The sequence below is a fragment of the Gracilinanus agilis genome, chromosome 2 (genome assembly GCF_016433145.1).
Source record: "Gracilinanus agilis isolate LMUSP501 chromosome 2, AgileGrace, whole genome shotgun sequence".
Taxonomy (NCBI): Eukaryota; Metazoa; Chordata; class Mammalia; order Didelphimorphia; family Didelphidae; genus Gracilinanus; species Gracilinanus agilis.
In genome coordinates, this window is record NC_058131.1 from 716,286,005 (window position 1) to 716,306,276 (window position 20,272).

Genomic DNA, 20,272 nt, shown 5'->3' on the forward strand with positions numbered 1-20,272 from the left:
AATAAGTGCACATTTGTGTATGTAAATATAATATTCTTTAAAGTTTTATCCAGTTAAAAAAATTTTTTTAAAGCCTTACCTTCCATCTTAGAATCAATACTGTGTATTATTGGTTCCAAGGCAGAATAAGACTGGTAAGGGCTAAGCAATGGGGGTCAAGTGACTTGCCCAGAGTCACACAGCTGGGAAGTATCTGAAGCCAGTGGTTCAGTGGATTGAAAGCTGGGCCTAGAGATGGGAGGTCCTGGGTTTAAATCTGGCTCAAGACACTGCCCAGCTGTGTGACCCTGGGCAAGTCACTTGACCCACATTGCTTAGCCCTTACCAATCTTCTGCCTTGGAACCAATAATACACAGTATTGACTCCAAGACAGAAGGTAAGGGTTTAGAAAAATAAATAAACAAATAAATTTACAACCTATGAGTTCAGTTATAAGGGTCATGACTATAGTTTTAAAAAAAATTAGCCCCTTACCTTCCACCTTAGAATCAATACTATGTATTGGTTCCAAGGCAGAAGAGTGGTAAGGGCTAGGCAATGGGGGTTAAGTGACTCGTCCAGGGTCACACAGCATGACTATATTTTAATTTACCTTTTTTGCCATGACCCTCACAACTGTCTCTCCCCAGTCTCATAGATGATCAAGAGTTATCTGAGTTTCAAAAGGAAGTTGTATTGGAGACTAGTGATTAAGGGCTGAAACTCTAGATTCAGTGCTTAGCAATTTTGTAGATAAGGTTTTTTTTTTTAATCTTAGAAGTTTTAATTGAGGAATCTCATCCATAGGGCATAGAATTATCGGTCGATAATCAGTTGTTGGACAGATGATAGGAACTAAATGGAAAACACAACATTGCCTGGGGGACATTTGAAGTTGGCTGTTTCTGCAGGCTTTGCATCTTCTGGTCCAGCAGACAACCCTCTGTAAATTTGCTGTTAAACAAGTCACTGAATATCAACCAGGCTCAGTTTGCTCATCTGTAAATGAGGCTAATAACACACGCCTACCTCTCTCACAGGTTGTAGGGAAGTGCTTTGTAGAGCTTGAAATGCTACACAGGTATGTATTATCCTTGTTGATATCATCATCGTCATCATGATTCATTATTGCCATCACCTTTCTTGCTAACATTTGTATTCGTAATTTTTAATTGAGTTTATTTCAGTTGAGTTTAGTTAATTAAGCTTAGTCAGGGTCCATTAGTCTCACAGTATTAGTGAACATCTAAGCTGCTAATTTGAGATCTGAAGAAAAAATGTTTTAGGTGTATCTTCTAAGTGGTCAAATGATTATAAGTCTCTTCAGTTGCTGTCTCTCTTCCTTTCTTTCTTCCTTCTCTTCTTCAAGATTTTTTTCAAAGTCTTACACGTTTTTAAGTGTATTATATACTGCTAAGTAAAGTCTCCAGACTGATGGCTGGTTCCTTCAAATCCTTAAAACACTCTATTGGAGACCTCCTTCCAAGTTGACATTGTCATTGAACCCATGAATAATGACTCTAGGGATAACCATTCTTTTGGTTCCTATTTAAAACTTTGGTGATTGGCATCGATACTCCTGATATGAAAACACAATTAGGTTTTACACCTGAAAATAGCAATGAACCAAAGACTTTTAGTGAGTTCATGAGCAAAAAATTGACCACACTGTGCTATCTCCTACAGAGGGAAAGCGAATCCTCTAGAATTGAACAGTGAGTATGACTTATTTCCAAGTGAAGGCAGTTAACAAATTCTGGATGGAAATCTAGGAGTTCAATGCAAGAAAAGTCACTTGCTGAATAAGCAGAAATTTCATTTAATGAAAAGAAACTTCACATCAAGAAGAGAAAAAAGCAATTTCATACATTACTTTCTTAAGACCTGCCATGATTCAAATGATCAGATGTGGGCCCTCTCAATGGAAGAAGAGTCAGAGAATTTCAGAGTTGGAAGGCCATGGAGTCATCTCATTCAGCCTAGGTTTGAAAAGTAATATCCCTTGTGTAATCTCTGAGAAGGGATCCTGTAGCCTCTGCTTAGAGACCTCCAGGGAAACAGAAGCCATCATTTCTTGGGATGGCCCAACTTCAAGGAGACAGAGGCCACTATTTATTGGGATGGCCCAACCCTTCAAGGAGATGGAGGCCACTATTTATTGGGATGGCCCAACCCTTCAAGGAGATGGAGGCCACTATTTATTGGGATGGCCTAACTTTCAAGGAGATGGAGGCCACTGTTTCTTGGGATGGCCCTCTCCATCTCAGAACAGCTCTAGATTCTAAGATTTTTTAAGCATCAATATAACTTTGATGTCTCTGAAACTTTATTGTCTTGGAGACCCCTCTGGTTCATGGCAGTTGCGCTAGAAGACTAGTAGGAAGAAAGTGGCCCAATTCCCTTGAGATAAGGAACCCAAAGAATGAGCAGGGATCACCTAGGTACTGATTCAGCTGACTTCAAGCTTGACAAAGCACTTTATTCTCCATCAACAAGCATATATTAAGTGCCATTTATATACTGGATACGTTGTTAGACAGGCAGATGACACATGGGATAAGGACTGGGCCTGGAGTCAGGACAGCCGGACTTCCAATCCTGCCTCAGACACTCATTAACTGTGAGACTTAATCTCTTTTCAACTCCATTTCCTGATCTACCAAAGGAGGTAGTTTAATGAATACATTTTAAAGTCTCTTCATTCTATTCCATGAAACTTAAGGTTCTACATGATCCTGTAAGTACAAAGAATGAAACATTCATTCCTCTGACGGAACTCACTAACAGGTATTGTCAGAATAAAAGCTCCCATTAATAGAGAGCTTTAAGGTTTGCAAAGCACTTTACAAGTATGATCTCCTATTATCATTACAACAGCCCTGGGAGGTCGGTGCTCCTAATATCCCTACTTTACAGATGAGGAAAGAGGCAGATAGAGGTTAAACCACTTGCTCAAGGTCACATAGTGACATAGTATCTGAGGGAGGATTTGAACTCAAGCCTTCCTGAATCCTGGTCCAGCCCTCTATCCATTGCTCCTCTCTGGTGCCGCTAATCCATCATATACCCATTTTATGTCAAACCTCAGAGACATTCAGTGATTTGCCTGTGGACAAACAGCTCAGTCAGTGTTGGTTTCTTTCTTTTTTTTTTTTTTTATTTTAAACCCTTAACTTCTGTGTATTGACTTATAGGTGGAAGAGTGGTAAGGGTAGGCCATGGGGGTCAAGTGACTTGCCCAGGGTCACACAGCTGGGAAGTGTCTGAGGCCGGATTTGAACCCAGGACTTCCCATCTCTAGGCCTGGCTCTCAATCCACTGAGCTACCCAGTTGCCTCAGCATTGATTTCTTGACTCCAGGTACTGTTCCCTTTCTTCTTCTTCTCTACAGTTTCTTCCCTATAGATTTCTATCTTAGGGTTCTGTATCTTTAGCTGGAAGGGACTCAAGAGGTCACATTTTTCCTCCTCCTTCCCTTTATCCTCAATAGAGAAATGGCCCATGATCTCAGATCTGATCAGAGAAATTTGCCAAGAGAATCTGTGACTTGCTCAGGGTCACACAGCTAGTAAGGACTTGGCCTTGACTCCCAGTCTTCCTGACTTCATTCCAAAGACTCTAACTGCTCTGTGATGCTGCTGCATTGGCAGAGACAGTGCGTGTTTTTAAAGAATATAAATATCTCTCTTTTTTGCATTGTCATGGAGCCTGGGTAATGCTGAGCTTCTGAAGGCTAAGCCAGCAGAGATAATGGTCTGGCAAGCTCTGCTACTGAGCTGGAATGGCTTCAAGTGTGTGTCTGGCTATGGACTGGCCATGTGTCTGTGGTCTGAGGATTACATGTGCAGAAGTTCAGAATCAAAAATGTGCCCTTCACTTGCCCAAACAAGGCTTCCGTAGAGCCTGTGGAGGCTACAGTCTGCGTGGCTGAGGGTGGCTTCCATTGGGACCCCCTTGAAACAAGATGGAAGCAGAAAACAGCCCAGGAGACACCAGTTCAATTCAGCTGTTTGATTTGTATTCATAATAACATTATATCGTATTATTGATACATAATGTTATTGCTATATTATATCATATCATATTATATTCATAAATATTCTACTTCTCTTCAGTTCAACTAACATTATTAGATGCCTATTATGTGTTAGACACCATGCCAGGAACTGATTATTGAAAACCCCCCAAAAACCGCCCCAACAACAACAACAACAACAACAACAACAACAACAACAACAACAACAACAACAACAACAAAAGGAAACCTGGGGAGCTGATATTCTACTGGGAGGTTATAAAACATGGAAATATTTAGAGAACCCTGGGTAAAGCTTAGCCACTTACTTGACCCATGTGACTTTGGGTGAGTAAATCAATGCTTCTGGACCTCAGTTTCCTTTTCTGTAAAGTGAAGCTGTAGGCATAGAGGACTTCCTTGATCCCTTCTAGCTCTAACACTGCGATATGACATCAATTCAAAGAGTATTCAGGTAAATACAAAGTTATTTGAAGAATAAATGAGTTTTCATAATTTAAAAGTGAGATAGAAATCAAGGAAGGCCCCCTTTACAAGAAGGATCCTTATCAGTGCTCAGAAGGAAGCAAAATGGCAGGATAAATACACTGTCCATTTCCTTAAAAACATTGTCATTGGATAGAATCATGCTTCTTCTCCACTTTGTTTTGTTAGAGAGAACTCTTCTCCGGAAGGATGAACAAGCTATCATAGTCTCTTCTTCTCTCCCTCTGTTCTTCTCCAAAAAAAGGAAAAGGAATTAGAACTCGAATGGAAGAGCTAGACTTCCTTGAAAGGGACTGGATCGGAGGGGCCTTGGGGATTGTTGGAAAGGGGGGGAAAGAGATCCTACCCACAAACACCCTCTCCTGGCCTGGTCTTTGAGAATTGCAGCTGACAACAATTCCCACACAACAGCTGCTGTCACTGTACCACCAGCCTTTGAGACAGGAAGTACAATGGTTAATCTCCTGACATTTTCAGGATGATTTTTTCCCTTCTCATTTTAGAAAGCGAAATAGGATTCCCAGACTTTTTAATGATGACATAGTTAAACTCACTTCTGCATTCTTTGTTTGCTCTCTTGGGGGATGGAGGAGGGATGTAGGAAGAACTTCAGGAAATTTACAATTAGATCAATAAAATATATTCTTAAAAACTGACTTCTAAAGTTACTTTTGGGGTCTAATTTCCTGTTGAGTCCAACTTATGAATATTCTGAGTTTTTTAGGTATAAATAAACCAGGATATTTTCCAGAACCCACCACTAGTAAGCCAGAAGAAGGTTCTCAGCATGATGACAGGCAGGAGTCTCAAAAGATGGGCAGCTGTAAATGGGCTGCCATTTGCCTTGTTGAATGAAGAAATGGATTAAAAGCATTTGTGGTCATTGTTTAATCATGTCCAACCCATTTGGTTGTGTTTTCTTGATAGAGAAATTGGAGTGGTTTATCCTTTTCTTCTCCAGCTCATTTTATAGATGAGGAAACTGAGGTAAACAAGGTTAAGTGACTTGCCCATGATCATACAGCTAGGAAGAATCTAAAGCCAAATTTGGACACGAGAAGAAGAGTCTTCTTGATTTCATGCCTGGCACTATCCATTATGCCACCTACTTACTCTAAAGCCTTTATTAAGCCTTTATTATATATTAAACAATGGAGGAGAATAGGAAAAGTACAGACAGTCCCTGTTCCCTGCGAGCTCATCCTTTAACCGGGGGAGACAAGACATGGCCAAGAGTTCAGCTGCACGAGAAGATAAAAAGACACAGAAGGCCAAAAGGTGTATCAGAAAAGCAGATAGAATGGGGCAGAGAGGAGAGGGCACAGCCACTGGGGTGTGGAGACACAATGAATAAACATGCTCTCCTAGTGACCAGATTAAGCCAGTACAATTCCAAATTATAGAAGCATGCTCATTTGCTTAATTTTGAATTTAAATTGAGAATTGAAGGGATTCTAATTGCCTAAATTAAGAAGGAAGCTTGATTGGTCACCTACGCCTTTGTTAAATAGTCAGAAAATCCCACTTGCCCGGACACAAATCAACAATTTTGGGGAGGGTTAATCATAAGCATGACCTGGGAAAAAAGTAATACCCAGCCTAGTGGTATCGTCTATTCATCACTGTCATGTTCATCTCGAAGGCCAGCGGGAGAAGAAAGAGAACATTAATTTAATATATAACAAAACAACAATAACAAAAAATAACAGGAAAGCCCTCGTGGCCATCCAGCAGATGACTATCTCTGGGAAGCTTCTTGGCAGTCTCAAAAGGAAAACAGCTTCTGATTGGAAGCAAGCTTGACTCTATGGAGAGAAGAACACTGTAAGGATCTCGCTCAGCCGTGTGGCCGGCCAGTCCTCAGAAATGTTGGTCGAGTTATTTTCCACAGTTTCCACTGGGGGGCACAAAAGGATCAGAGCTCCAGGAATAACTCAGGATTGGCTTCTCCCCATGATCTCTCCTCTGGATTAGGTCGTGAATCCCCCAAGAGACTGTCCTTTCAGGAGAATGGGTGTTTTTGCTGAAAGTACAGCCCAGATCATACATAGACTCGCCCTGTGACTTAATTAAATCATCGAGCTAATATGTTGGCTGCAATTTAATAGAAATCTTATGTTCCAAACAAAACAAACTGCTATTTCAAATAAATAGTACATTACGCCTCTCTCTACTGATGCAAACCGGGCTGTCATTTTATTTTTATTTATTTGTTTCTTGTTTGCTTTTAAAACGCTTACCTTCAGCCTTAGATCAGTTCCAAGGCAGAAGAGCGATGGGGTTAAGAGACTTGCCCAGGGTCACACAGTTAATAAATGTCTGAAGGTAGATTTGAACTCAGGTCCTCCCGACTCAAGGTCCATCACCGTTCCACCTAACTTTCTCCTGTTTGTAAAGTGACCAAATTACACCATAGAATATTTCATAGTGGAGAGAAATCTATCCTTGGAGTCAGGACGACTTGGATTCAAGTCCTACCTTTGACACATACTGGTCGAGTCATCTCATTTTTCAGTGAACCAGGCAACGCTAGCATTCTCCGGATGTGGCCCAGCTGTATTAAGGAGGCGATTTACTTCCTGGGACTTCTACACACAGCCATGAAAGCAGAGGCTGGTCAAAACAAAATGCAAATTGCCCAAAAAGAGACCCGGGTGAATAGATTCCTTCAATATGCGTTTTGTGTAACAGATGCTTGACACGACCCAGCCAACCGCTCCTATGTGTGTGGCTCTTTTCTTATTCTCTCCTCCTTATTGGCCATCATCACGTCTTTTTGTGGTCTTCTTCACAATTTCAGCCATCGATGACCTGAGTGTGTTCTGGCTTAGTTGGGTCTCAAATTCCGCTTTCTATACTCTATTGAAAAAAGGCTCAGAGATCTTCATCATCTTGCCTAAGGATGCACAGCTAGTGGGAAATCCAGAGCCTGGAGGGACCCAAATGTCCTGACTCCCAGATCAGTGCTCCGTTAAGGATGCCACACTGTCTTCATTGGATCCAGACTTTTATTTTCTTGTGTTAAAATGTTCACGGGCATCAAAATGGCAGAGTGTCTAGAGAACTTGACGAGGAGTTGAGAATATCTGAATTCACATCCGACCTGAAACAATTCTGTAACACTGGGCATGTCGCATTCCCTTTCAGCCTCACTTTCCTCATCTCTAAAATGGGGATGATAATAGCACCTACCTCCCAGGGTTATTGTATGTATATAGTATGTAAATGCCATACTATATGGAGAGTGCTTTTCAAACTTTAAAGGACTCTTGCAGCGTCAGCTATTATTATATTGAAAAAAATTGCACATTAGGACAATATTTTTTTGTTTTGAAATGTCTGTGTCGAGCTATTTTTATGAATAGTTGAGTTATATTTAGTTTTTAGAAGAACAATGGATTAAAAACAACAACAATGACGACAGCCACCACACTCTCACCTAAAGACTCTGAGTCCATTAAGAAGGCATCGTACGCTGCCAGGGAAATGGTATTTGAGAGGAAATAAAGGATGACCTTAGACGTCTAAACCAAAGATGTTCTAGCCATACATATTAAGACTTCCCTTAACTGGGGTGATTGGAGAATGAGGTGATTCTGGTTAAGTGGAGAACTACAACCCTTGAGGCAGACCAATGTGACCCTCTCCTTTCATATTCTCCCCGTAATGGAAGCAAAGTAACTTCTAACTTTCCCAACTGGAGAGGGGAGGGCTCCCTAGGTGCCAGCGATTATCTTTGGAAATGTAATCTGGATCCCTCTCAATTTTGGTCTCTGTCAGCAGAGGAAGGGTCCTTCCCAGATGACTCAAAAGTTTGTAGCATCTCTGGGACATCCGTCTGGACAGTAGGTTTCACCACTATTGAGACAGAAGGCAATCGGAGCATGATAAATTCCTGGTTCTGAAACTAGAGGATTCCTGGCTCTGCCACTTATCCCTGGATGAACTTGGATAAATCACCCCCTTGCTGTGGCTTCAGTTTCCTTATCTGCAAGATGAGAAGGTCAGACTTGATCACTTTTCATTTGCTTTTGGTTAATGTTTTCCTTCAAAACTATAATGTCTTGAATAAGTCACTTCACTCCCGAGAATCGGACGATGTCTCAGTTTTCTCCCAGCCCTGTTTTCCTACAAACCCATCTGGTTCTGAGTAAGTCACTCCGCTCTTGTTCCGTAAAATAAGAGGGCTGGACTAGCTGGTCTCTTACAGCTCTAAGTCTATGATCCTATGATTTATGCTCTAAAGTAAACAGAATGTGATCAATGGGGCCAATCACATGGAAGAGAAAGCCCCTAAGTCCCCAATATAATATATTTTTTCAGTTCATTTACTACTTTCCCTTAAAGCAGAATGTAGAAATCAATACACAGTTACTTTACTCAGTGGGTTGCCCAAATGACACAATCTAGACTGTGTGTATTCTTTTCCCTCCACCATGGGGATTGCCAGGCTGATCTCTCTGGAGTCTCCCTGAATTGCATTCAGGAAGAACGTAGAGGAGGAGAGTAAGGAGTTATAGATCCAGGGGAATATTTTCCATAAATAAACAAATGTGGATAATTTAGCATTGTAGAAGGGAACAAATACTGAATTTGGAGTCAGACTTGGGCTCAAATTATGAGTGTCAATTAGTGCCTGTGTGACTCATTGCCCCTCTCTGAACATCAATCCCTCACCTGTAAAGGCAATGGGTTGGATTCTGTGGCCTGTGGGGTCTTCTCCAGCTCTCCTTGGATAAGCCTATGATTAGAAGGCTTCTGAGGCCTCTCATGGCTCTAAATCTCTGCATAAATGGGGCTGTAGAGGTTAGTATAGAATCTCCCTTTCTTTTCTTTTCAGGTTTAAATATTTTATTTTTTTAGAAAAAATTTTCATGGTTATATGATTCCTGTTTTTACTTTCCCTTTCACCCCCCTTTCGCCCCTCCCCCATATCCAACACACATTTCCACTCTCCCTTTAAGTACATTTTCTATAAGAAAATAGGATTGGTAACTTTGGGAAAAAGTTCACTATGTCAACTTCAAGAATGGGAAAGAGCTCTTGTTTGAGTCCTTGTCAAGGTGGTACTCAAGAGATGTGGTGAGGTAGAGACCCGACAGTCTAGCTTTCATACCCATCACTTTGTATTGGGAATTTTAAGGCCTCAAACAGCTTTCTGAGAGCATGAATTGACTTCATCTCGGGAAACTCGGATTCCTCAAGCAAATGCAAAAATCAGTGACTTGGAGGCAGGAACCATGGAACACTCTAGCAGCTTGTTCTCTGAATACTCATCTTTCTACAATTTCCTTTCCAGTAACGAGTACATTTCTGCTCAACACTCCCAGGAGACCATTAATGGTGGCTAAGTTTCCTGGTATTTGTCTTGAGTGGTTTTGAACTTCCTCCAGAAGTTCAGAGGCCCTTTTGGAAATGTTTTTTCAGGTCAAGAATCAATCATCCATTTCGAGCCTCCTTAAAACATGGTGTCTGACTAACATTTACGTAAATGGCCTTCCTGTAACATGTTGGTACTGCTTTGGTACTCTGATGGAAGATATGATGGCAATGCTCTTATGTGCAGTTTTTGCAGTAGAACTAATATTTTTAAGATGTTACATTCTGGAATGATTGAGTTGGAAGGGAGTCTGGAGACCTCTCTCATTCGTACAGAGTGCTCCCACTGTGGGCAAGGGGGTAGTTTCTGAACAATTGACTCCTCCATCTCTTCCCTGCCAGTATAGACAACCACAGAAAGCAAGGGGTTGGGAATCAATTGGTTAGGGACAGATTTACTCCTCCCCTTTCATATACATGAGCAAACTAATGCCCAGAGATGGGGCATACCTTCTGTGCAGTCATACAGTGACTTAGGAGCAAAGCTGGGATTCCCAGGCTCCAGACCAGGGCTCCTTTGGCTACAGAAGCATTCTCGTTGCCGATATCCAGGCCACTGCAGTTATTCCTACTTTCTCTATAATCACGTTCTGTTTTCTTGGTTCCTCACTCATTGAAGCTCCTGTAATTAGCATATCATGTGGTGTTCTGTCTTACAGGTTCTCAGATTATTTTCCAAATTATTATCATTTCTTTCCTATTCCGTTAGACTGCCACATTGCTATTGTAAACATTCTTTGGCGCAATTCAAAACAGTGAGTCCAAAATCACAGCCATTATTCACCAATGAAGTTCTCAAACAAATTATTTCCCTTTGTACAACAAATATTTATCAGAATGTAAGCCAATTTAATCAAGTAATTATACCCTTAAGTAATGCCATTTCCTCATTTGCTATCTCGAAACTGTATACAGCAGATGTCCACATTTGGTCTATCTCATCCATCCAGGATGCTGGCTGACAGCTGAGACACACAAAGACATTAGGCAAGGTAAAATGAGAGTCTGAATATTTATAATATTATGTTTTGTCCTCTTCAGTCAGAGAGTTGAGTGACTAGAATGAGAGACTAAGTCTAATTAGACTTCTAGAAATTAGAAATGGAATGATGCTCTAAACTCAACATTTCCAGAAAAGAAGAATTTCAGAGAGCTAATGGGTTTGTGCCCCTATACTTAAAGGACCCAGGACAGCATCTGCAGGGGAACACAGATGCTGTAGTATACGGCTTCCGGGAACTGCTCTCATCGACAATGTCCATCACCTGGATCCATCCTTCTGGGAAAGAACATCCAGGCTCCAGAGAATAGACACACACACACACACAGAGTTTATATCAGGAACTCTCCTGGAAGAGGTTGAGTAGGACCAGCCACATCTTACATCCCATTGGCAGACCCTTTAAGAATGCCAGAATGCCATCTCAAGATGAGGTACCAGATAAAGGAATTTCAGTGTTTATATTCCTCTTAATCAAGGAGCTACTTTCATGCACTAAAATAGTGCATCTGTCCTGGTAGCCAGAAAGAATCAATGTAACCAGAAGTACCTAAGGTAACCTGAGCATCACAGGTCATAGAGAGAGTTACAAGGAACCTCAGAAGTTATCCTTGTACGTAGCCCTGAACAGGTCACATCTGGAATAGCATGAAGATACTTTATGCTCTGTTTCAAGAGAGTGATTGGCGAGCCAGAATACTTCTGGAGAGGGATGAAGGGACTTGAAACAATGCCATGTGAAGAACGCTTGAAGGTTAGGACCTTGGAACCATTTCGTTTTACTTTTGGGGAAACCAAAGCTAAGTGACTTTCCCAAAGGCATAAAAGGAGGTGCGATGCTAAGCCAGGGCATTTGTGTTGCCTTTGCACATCCATTTCCCATTTACATTCTAAATCATGTAGTGTCCTAAAGATGTGACAGAGTGTGTTATAGCTGACATATTAAGAGCCAGCGTCAGTCAGGAAGACTTCTACTGATGAATCACTTAAATAGGCATGCACTAAGGGAGCTCTCTAAGGTAGTAAAGAGACCTGCATGGATGGAGGGAGTTTCCCCATCCTGGAGTCACATCACAGGTCCAGACTGTATCCCTCATCAGTTTACATTCATGTTGTATTTTCCACTATGCCACATTTTACATATTTTATTTATATATTTGCAAACATGATGATTCTCATCATATAAATGACAAAACAAGTTTAGGGAGGTAGGCAAAGTATTTGGCTCTAATGCTAGTAAATGGCAGGGCACAGACTTATGGCTCTGGTTTCCCAGTTGGCTCTCTTCCTAGTTCATGTGTCTTCTATCTTCATGTAGCAAGTGAACAACTTCTGTGTTTTTAATATGGAACCTGAGGGCTGTCTTCACAGCTGTCAAGTGATGAGATGCTTCATCAACTGAAGAAAGTCAATGTGACTCATGCCACTGGAGATTCTTGTCTCCTTTCTAAGAAAAATACTTCCACAGTTACTTAGGAGAACAGATGAACTAATCAGGTACCAAAGGAAGAACCAATGAAAGCCTGGGAAAGAACTGAAGAGGAATCTCTTATTTCCATTTGTCTCCCAATTTGTGTTTCTTCCCCCAAGTACATGAAAAAGAAAGTTTTGTGATTTCTAATAAAAGATGAGCTGCCTGAGGCAGGCACGATTGCATTTAATCTGAAGCACTTAGGACAGTCCTTTATATTCAGTAAACCTTTTATAAGTGTTTGCTAGATTGAAATGAATCCCAACCCTCTGCTGCTGGATGGATCTTCAATCTCTGGCAATTTGACATCCCTACTAATGGGTCCACAAGGATTTAAAGAGAATTCTTGGCTTCATATTCTGTCTATTGAGAAGTTCTCTATGCTCACTTATACTACCTTACTTTGGAATTCATTGATTAGAGAACACAGCTGATTCTCTTTTTAGTTATTGTTTAATACGTACTTCAGCACCTTTGTGCCTCTAGACACTGCCAGAATGGCCCATCTAATTTTAGTCATTTAGGTTCAGCAATTAGTAATAACACTGTATATTATCTTGAAACTTTCCTAAATTATGATTAAGAATTGAAAGAAAGGTTAGGAGTCCTAGTTTCCAAGGCCATAATTACTAGCCATAGAACATGAGGCAAGACATTTGATCTTGGAATGCGGTGTGAAATAGTGCTAGACTTGGAGTGAGCAAGACCCAGGTTCAAATCTCTTCTCAGATTTTAGTCTTATGACTATGAGTAAATTGTTCATCTGATCTTTACCTCATTTCCTTATATGTAATATGGGAATAATAATATCTATTTCCCAGGGTTTGAATCTCAAATGAGATAATTTATACAAAATGCTTTGAAAGTCTTAAGGACCCTTGAACTATATTAATAATAATGATTTCTACTTCAATTGTATCTAAGCAGAGTTACAAAATGGATTCATTTGTCAATGCATATTCTTAAGTATATAAAACTTTAAGGCTTTGCACCAATAAAATCAATGCAGCAAGATTTAGAACAAGACACATGGATTTGGAGAAAATCTTTGGGTTAAATATATCCAAGAAAAGTCTAATATGTTAAATATATCTGATAAAAATAGCAGCAGTGATTTAAAGGGTGAAATTATTTTATGAGAAGAAACCAATGTTTTTTATCTTGGCCATTTCTTTTAAGAGTGGTAAACAAAATATAGTACTTTAGACCTTTGTGTTCAAGTACAATTATCTGTGAATTTTGCAGGACCTTTCTGTTCGACTACTTCATACTTTTTTTAAAGCCTTACTCTTCATTAATAGAATCTGCAGGAAACCCTTCCTTTCCAGGCTTGCTGGGTGACTAATGGAGAGAATGTATGTACTAGGCTTTTCAAAATTGAAGTACAGTAGAAAGACCAGCTTTTATTATAATGATAATTTCTCTAAATATAAGTAGTAATGTTCAGCCCTTTTGACTTTAAGGATTTTCCAAACACTAACCAGGCCATATGGCATGCTTATAAAATCCTTCTCTAACTAGGGAAGTTTTATTACCTATTATTTGTGCCTAATTCTGTCTAATTTGTATGTGGGATCGAATTTATTCTGCCATTTTTTGGGATGGGTCATGGTATAAATACTGCATTAGCAGATTTGTGTCTAATTATTATACCACTAACATCTTTGAGAGTCTCTAGATGATTCCCAAACCACCTCTTTTTGCAGAACAAAATCTCTTTCCCTTGCAGCAAATAGCTGGGTTTCATATGTCTTATTTTTTTTTAATAAGTAGATTATCCATGTTCTCTAATTTGTGTTTTAATTAATTTCCTTTGCACCTGTGTATTTTATTATGTCTCTCACATGTTTACAACACTTCTTCAGCTAATAACACCTAAGAACTGACTGACAGATTTGCTTAATTTCCCTTTCAGATAATTAAGATCTTAGAGGCCCACACTTATCTACAATTCCTTTGACAACTCATTTCATGTTCCCCTATAATTACATCTACAATAAATAACAAATAAGTCCAGTCACAGGTTGCTGTTCATTCCTCCTGAACCATGTAAATAGCCATGATTCTTCAGCTATGTTCATTAATTGAGCTATGTATATGTGGGGAAAATATACATGTTATATTATCTATGTATATGTTGTTAAATATTTTTAAGGACTTTACATTCTTAATGGGATTGCCTGAGATAATATGGCTACAGACTTAGAAAGTATGTCAGGAGAATCTAAAGGAAATATAAATATGAATAGTACTTATTTAAATTTTTTTTGGTTAAAAAAGCACTGAAAACAGCAAGTTACAAGCAAAGAATATTTAATTTTATAAGACTACATATATTATTTGAAGAAATAAAAATTTCATAAGAAAATCTTCAGGGTTGAAGAAGAAAAAACTGACTTATCATTGTTGCTTTTATTTGTGAAATTTGATAATTCAGTGGCTCTTTGCTCTCATTGGTGTGGTCGCCATTTGCTTTCCATGCTGCAGAGGACAACCCAGGCTACCTGCCTGTCTATGTGACTTTTGCCCAGGTCTTCCCACACACCTCCCTCAAGAGGGCCATCCAACATAAATAGAGTCTTCCTCTGGGTCCTTTCATTTGGGCAAGTCACTTAATTGCTGTTCACCTCAGTTTCCTCAACTGAAAAATGAGGATAATTAAAAGCACTTCCATTCTAGTGTTATTGTGAGGATCAAATGAGAAATTATTTGTAAAATGCCTTCACGCATAATAGGTGTTACATAAATGCTAGGATGATGATGAACATCTCACTTCTCTTTTCAGTTTTCTATACCAGCTTGATTCTATTGTCCCTAAAAGCTCTCTTCTCTGTCTGTCTGTCTGTCTGTCTCTCCCTCCATCCCTCTTTCCCTCTCCCATCAACCTTCCATCTCTCTCCTTAACACTTGTTTATACTATCATACATTCACATCTGTTGGGTGATCACATCACACTTCATTTGTCTATCGCAAGATTGTATAAACATTCATTTATGTCAAGCATTTCTAGGACACTTAAACTGCTAAATTAGGAGTACTTATCCCAAGTTCAATTTAGAGTTGAAATGACCCACGGGGATTCATTACATCAAGTGTCACTGTAAAAGGTGCCCTCAGGAGATGTTTCCAATTATTTCACCTTAATTGGCTCAGTGAGAAGAAGGTTTTACTTTGCCCACCTTGATCCATCCCCAAAGCTGAAGATTCTGGGGATTAAATTCCACCCCCAGATTATTTTCTCAAAAATGACAATGGCCTCTCCTGGATAGAGTCCATTTTGAAAGGCTGAAACATAATAGGTCTAGCACTTTAGGGGAAGAGAAAAACAAAAGTGGGACACATTGGTGAACCTCTCTTGCCCTATTAACCTGCTAGAAAAACTGATGGCTTAATTGCTCATTATTTTTGGTTTCTTCATCTTCTGCTTTAATAAATGTTGTAGCGACCTTCACCATCTATCGTCATCACTAGCTTAACTCCACATCAGGTGCTGAGATACGGAGGGAAGGGGGCAGAACACAAACCTTCCTCTGCTTAATGGCATTCATCCTTCTTTCCAAAACTTATAATGTTCCAGTGTTAATTCTGTGGTACCTGTTAACTGCTGTTTAATCCTGGCTATTGAGTCTTGAGATGATTTCTATCTCTGAATAACTGTCATCATTCCCTTTCTCTCTATTGTCATAATTGTCCATGTTTCCATGGAAACAGGAAGAAAGACCAAAATGGCAAAATACAAATGGATGGGTCTGCCCTGACAACAGTGTTTTTCATTAGGAGACTAAATTCCTCAAGTAGGTAAAAGTCTGCAGTGCATTCTAATAAGGGACACGGGATAATGGAAAGGTTTTTTAAAAAGAAGAGACAGACTGGACATTTCCAGCCAAGGAATTGCCGAAGCCTGTCCGTGAAGAACTTGACGTTACTCACTAGCAGAGTGATCGGTTGTGCTTTTAACAGCGTTACTAAACTGAAGCAGCATGGTCAATTTTAGTGACCCAGATTCCTCTAGCTCATATACTATATGTATACATTTATTTATTTGCATAGCATATATTAGTTTAATTCAATTCCTTATAACAATAAACACATTTTTACAGATCTTATTTCTAGATCGTCAATAGTTATTTATTGCTCCTTTAAAAAAAATTGGGAGGCTAGAAGGAGATGGGAAAAATAAATTAGATTTCTTCTTTCTTCTTCTACTACTTCTCCTACTACCATCAAGTTAAAAAAAATAATATAAGTCTTCAAAATATTTCAGCCCTGTGCATTGGTGGGGAAGCTACTGTCTCTGGAGTATAATTAAAATAACAACAGCAGAAATAATACACATATACTCATGTGAAAAATGAGTTCCCTTCAAAGTGGTTATTGCTTCCAATAACGGAGATTGTGACTTATCTAAGCTGGCCCATCCTGTGGGAATTTTGTCCCTTTCCTTTTATGAGTTTTTCACAGAAGATCTGTCCAATAACCGCAGGACTTCCTTAAACTCCCAACGCTGAATGGACATTAAGGGATCACAGTGGTTTTCCCAGCGATTCCACATCCTTACGGGGTCCCTAAGCAATCATCTGTTTCACTGATCCTTTGCTTTCTCTCATCAGTTACCTGATGGTTAAGTTTTTGTGTCTTTGTAGCATGATGGAAACCGTAGTGGACTTCTCCATTACCTTGCAATAATCCTTCAGTCTAAGTCTTTAGAGAATAGAATATACACTCCTCAAAGCACTACTGGAAAATAATAAAACTAAAAAGATGTTTTTTTTCAAGGTAACGCTTGGGTGCAATTTTCCAAAGACAAGCTGGTCCCCTCTCCTCCTCCTATTTAATACTGGGCTCAACTAATTTTCCATAAGTAGTATCGGCCCAATGGGTATTTATTTATATATAGACATGCTTGCATTCCTAGATTTATTCATGGGCTCTATAGTCAATCCATCTAATTGTGGGTAGGAGGGTTACTCATCCGCCATGTTATTCCAGGTCAATATTCTTCCATTATTATATTTTTGGTGAATAAAAGTATATTATTGTTAGACTAAACTCTAGAGTGACCCTGGATCTCATTTGAGAGGTTCTGTACTATTCTGGGGATGGATGTGATCATCCTCAAGCAGGAAAATCAATAGGATTCAGTCTTTGCCTTGAACTCTACATTGGATCTCTTCCATCTCTTTCCAAGAAACCCAAAATTCTGATAAGGATATGTGTTCCTACGGAAATCCAAGAATGGTACTGATGAATACGAAGCTGTTGAACGAGGCCATCTCTGTTACATTCAAGGAAACACATCATTTTAACTCATTCTAGGGAGGCACCAGTAGACCACAGCTTTAGCATGCCGTAATGTGTGAGGACCAGCAAGAAAGCCAGCGCTGGTGGATCAGAGAATTTGTGGGAGGGAGTAAAGTAGAAATAAACTAGAAAGATAGAAAGAGGCCATTTCAAACATGTCCTCCTTGGCAACACCCCATCTGGGGTTTTCTTAGCAAAGATACTGGAGTGTTTTGTCATTTACTTCTCCATTTCACTTTATAGAAAAGGAAACTGAGGCAAAAAGCGTAAGTGACTTGTCTAGGGTCACAGAGCTAATAAGTGTCTGAGGCCAGATTGGAACCAGGAAGATGAGAACCGGATGCACTGAGCCATCTGGCTGCCCTAATCTCTATTTCTTTGTCTACTTTGGACATTTTATTATTTATTTTTTGCTGTTCTTATTATTAGATAGACACCATAGCATGATAGATAAAGAGTCAGCTTCAGAGCAAGGAAGCCCTGCATTCCAGAGAACTCCCTCATCTGGGGGAGGCAGCTTTATTGTCTGGTGGAAAGAGGTCTGAGATTGGAGTCAGAAAGACCCAACTTCAAATCCAGCCTCAGGCACTTCATAGTTGTGTGACCACAGAAAAGTCACTTAACTGCTATCATCATCAGTTTCCTCCTCTTGGGGGGAAAAAAGAAAAGAAAAAGAGGGGGCAGTGAAGTGGCTCAGTGGCCAGAGACCCAGGTCTCGAGATGGGAAGTCCTGGGTTCCAATCTGACCTCAGACTCTTTCTAGCTGTGTGACCCTGGGCAAGTCACTTCACCTCCATTGCCTAGCTCTTACCATTCTTCTGCCTTGGAACCAATACACAATATTGATTTTAAGATAGAAGATGAGGGTTAAAAAAGAAGAAGAAGAAGAAGAAGAAGAATAGTGCCTGCCTGTCAGGGTTGTTGTAAAGATAAAATAAGATAAATGTAAGAGCTTTGCAAACCTTAAAGCACCCGAGAAATGTCAGCCATTATTATTATACACAGAAAGTATGTTGCAAACCTTAGAAAGACACACATTGTGCCAATATTCCAGCGGCTTTGTGGTCTTGCAGATGTGGTTATTTCCTTCCAATTATCCAGGTTTTAACCCATTCTAACCTGTCTATCCTGGAAAAAAAAAAACAAAACATACTGGGGACCTCGATATTTCTTGACATCATAAATGCCCTTTGGATATTAGCCATTATTAGGAGATTATAAGGAGAAAAGACAGACATTCGGTGTTTCTGTCATTTTTTATGTTGATGTTTAGTCTCCTCCAAAGGGATGGAGCAGGAGACGGAGTGAAAGATTATTGGTTTCTTTCGCAGGAATGTTCTGGCAAGGTCAGGTGGTAGGTTTCCTAAAATAAGTAGAATTGGATTTAGGGAAATAAATGATTCACGGTGACAGGGGGAGCTGTGTGAGATAAGTGACATTATGAGAAACCAAACACTGAAGTTTAACTAGCAGAAAGGGCTGGCTGCCAGGTGGGGAGAAATTGATGGGAAGTCTTGAAATCTCGCTAAGCTTTCACTGGCTACGGACGTCGTCCTGAACCCAGAAAACGAGAGATTAGAAGAGATTCTCATGCTTCTGACTTGTGTGGCTGGGAAGGCCTCCCTAGACTCAATCTGTCAAAGAAGGCTCCAACCCTTCTCTTGGTTGTCTGATTTCTTTTTTTTCTAGTTTCAAGAATGCAAACATATTCTCTCATCGGTCTGGGCCAAATCCAGGGAAGAAGGCAAATTTGATGGGAAAGAGAGACATGTTCTAAAGCCAATGGGAGGAATGTTTTCTGGATGAGCACACTGGTTTCTCCAGAAGAGGCTGGTTTGTGGGAAAGCAAGATCAGGCCCCTCCAGCTTCTTCCTCAAAAAGAAAAAAATAATTAAAGAACATTTATGCCCAGAACTTTCATTTTAGCTCTTGCTTTGTCTCTGTTGGCAGAGGGATTGCTGCTCTCAGAAAAGGCCAGGCAGGGCCAGGGATCTGCTCCTCACTCCTCATTCGGCACCAGTCCTTGCCAACTGCAGACGCCTCCTACCCACTTGAATGAATGACAGACCAGAGGAAAGAGGTCCCGAAGTACTTCACAGGAACTACAAAGTGGACGTTTTTGCCAGACCAGGGGGAAAATTGGAACCTTAAGTGATAGGGCTATTATATGGCTTTTGACTAACTCTCTCTCCAATCATGGATGTGATCTAGATAATGGTTGTATGGATTTCACTTTCTTGCTCTTATAGATGAGAACCACTGATTCCAAAGACTGGGGTCAGAAAAAGAAATTTCTCATCTATAATGGACTAGCCATATAGCCATGGGAAAAAACACATTCCCTCTCTGAGCCTCAGTTTCCCTTATTTGTAAAATGAGGGAGTGGGGACAGATGATCTCTGTGGTCTCTTTTTGTACATCTATGATCCTATCATAAGCTCAACTATTCCTTAATAATCTTTCTTCCTTTCTTCCTTCCTCCCTCCCTCCCTTCCTTCCCTCCTTCCTCCCTCCCTCCCTTTTTTCCTTCCTTTCTTTTCTTCCTTCCTTCCTTCCTTCCTTCCTTCCTTCCTTCCTTCCTTCCTTCCTTCCTTCCTTCCTTCCTTCCTTTCTTTCTTT

The 20,272-nt window shown here is 40.1% G+C and overlaps 1 protein-coding gene across 1 annotated transcript in view; it reads right to left on the reverse strand.

Moving 5' to 3' along the window:
- Positions 1–20,272, reverse strand: part of PRKG1 (protein kinase cGMP-dependent 1) — a 1,248,761-nt gene that overhangs the window by 87,021 nt on the left and 1,141,468 nt on the right. The window contains exons 15-16 of the mRNA XM_044660333.1: positions 5,681–5,743; positions 4,325–4,437 (exon numbers count right to left, since the gene is read on the reverse strand). Coding sequence (XP_044516268.1) covers positions 4,325–4,437; positions 5,681–5,743 — 176 coding nt within the window. The remainder of the gene's footprint in view (positions 1–4,324; positions 4,438–5,680; positions 5,744–20,272) is intronic.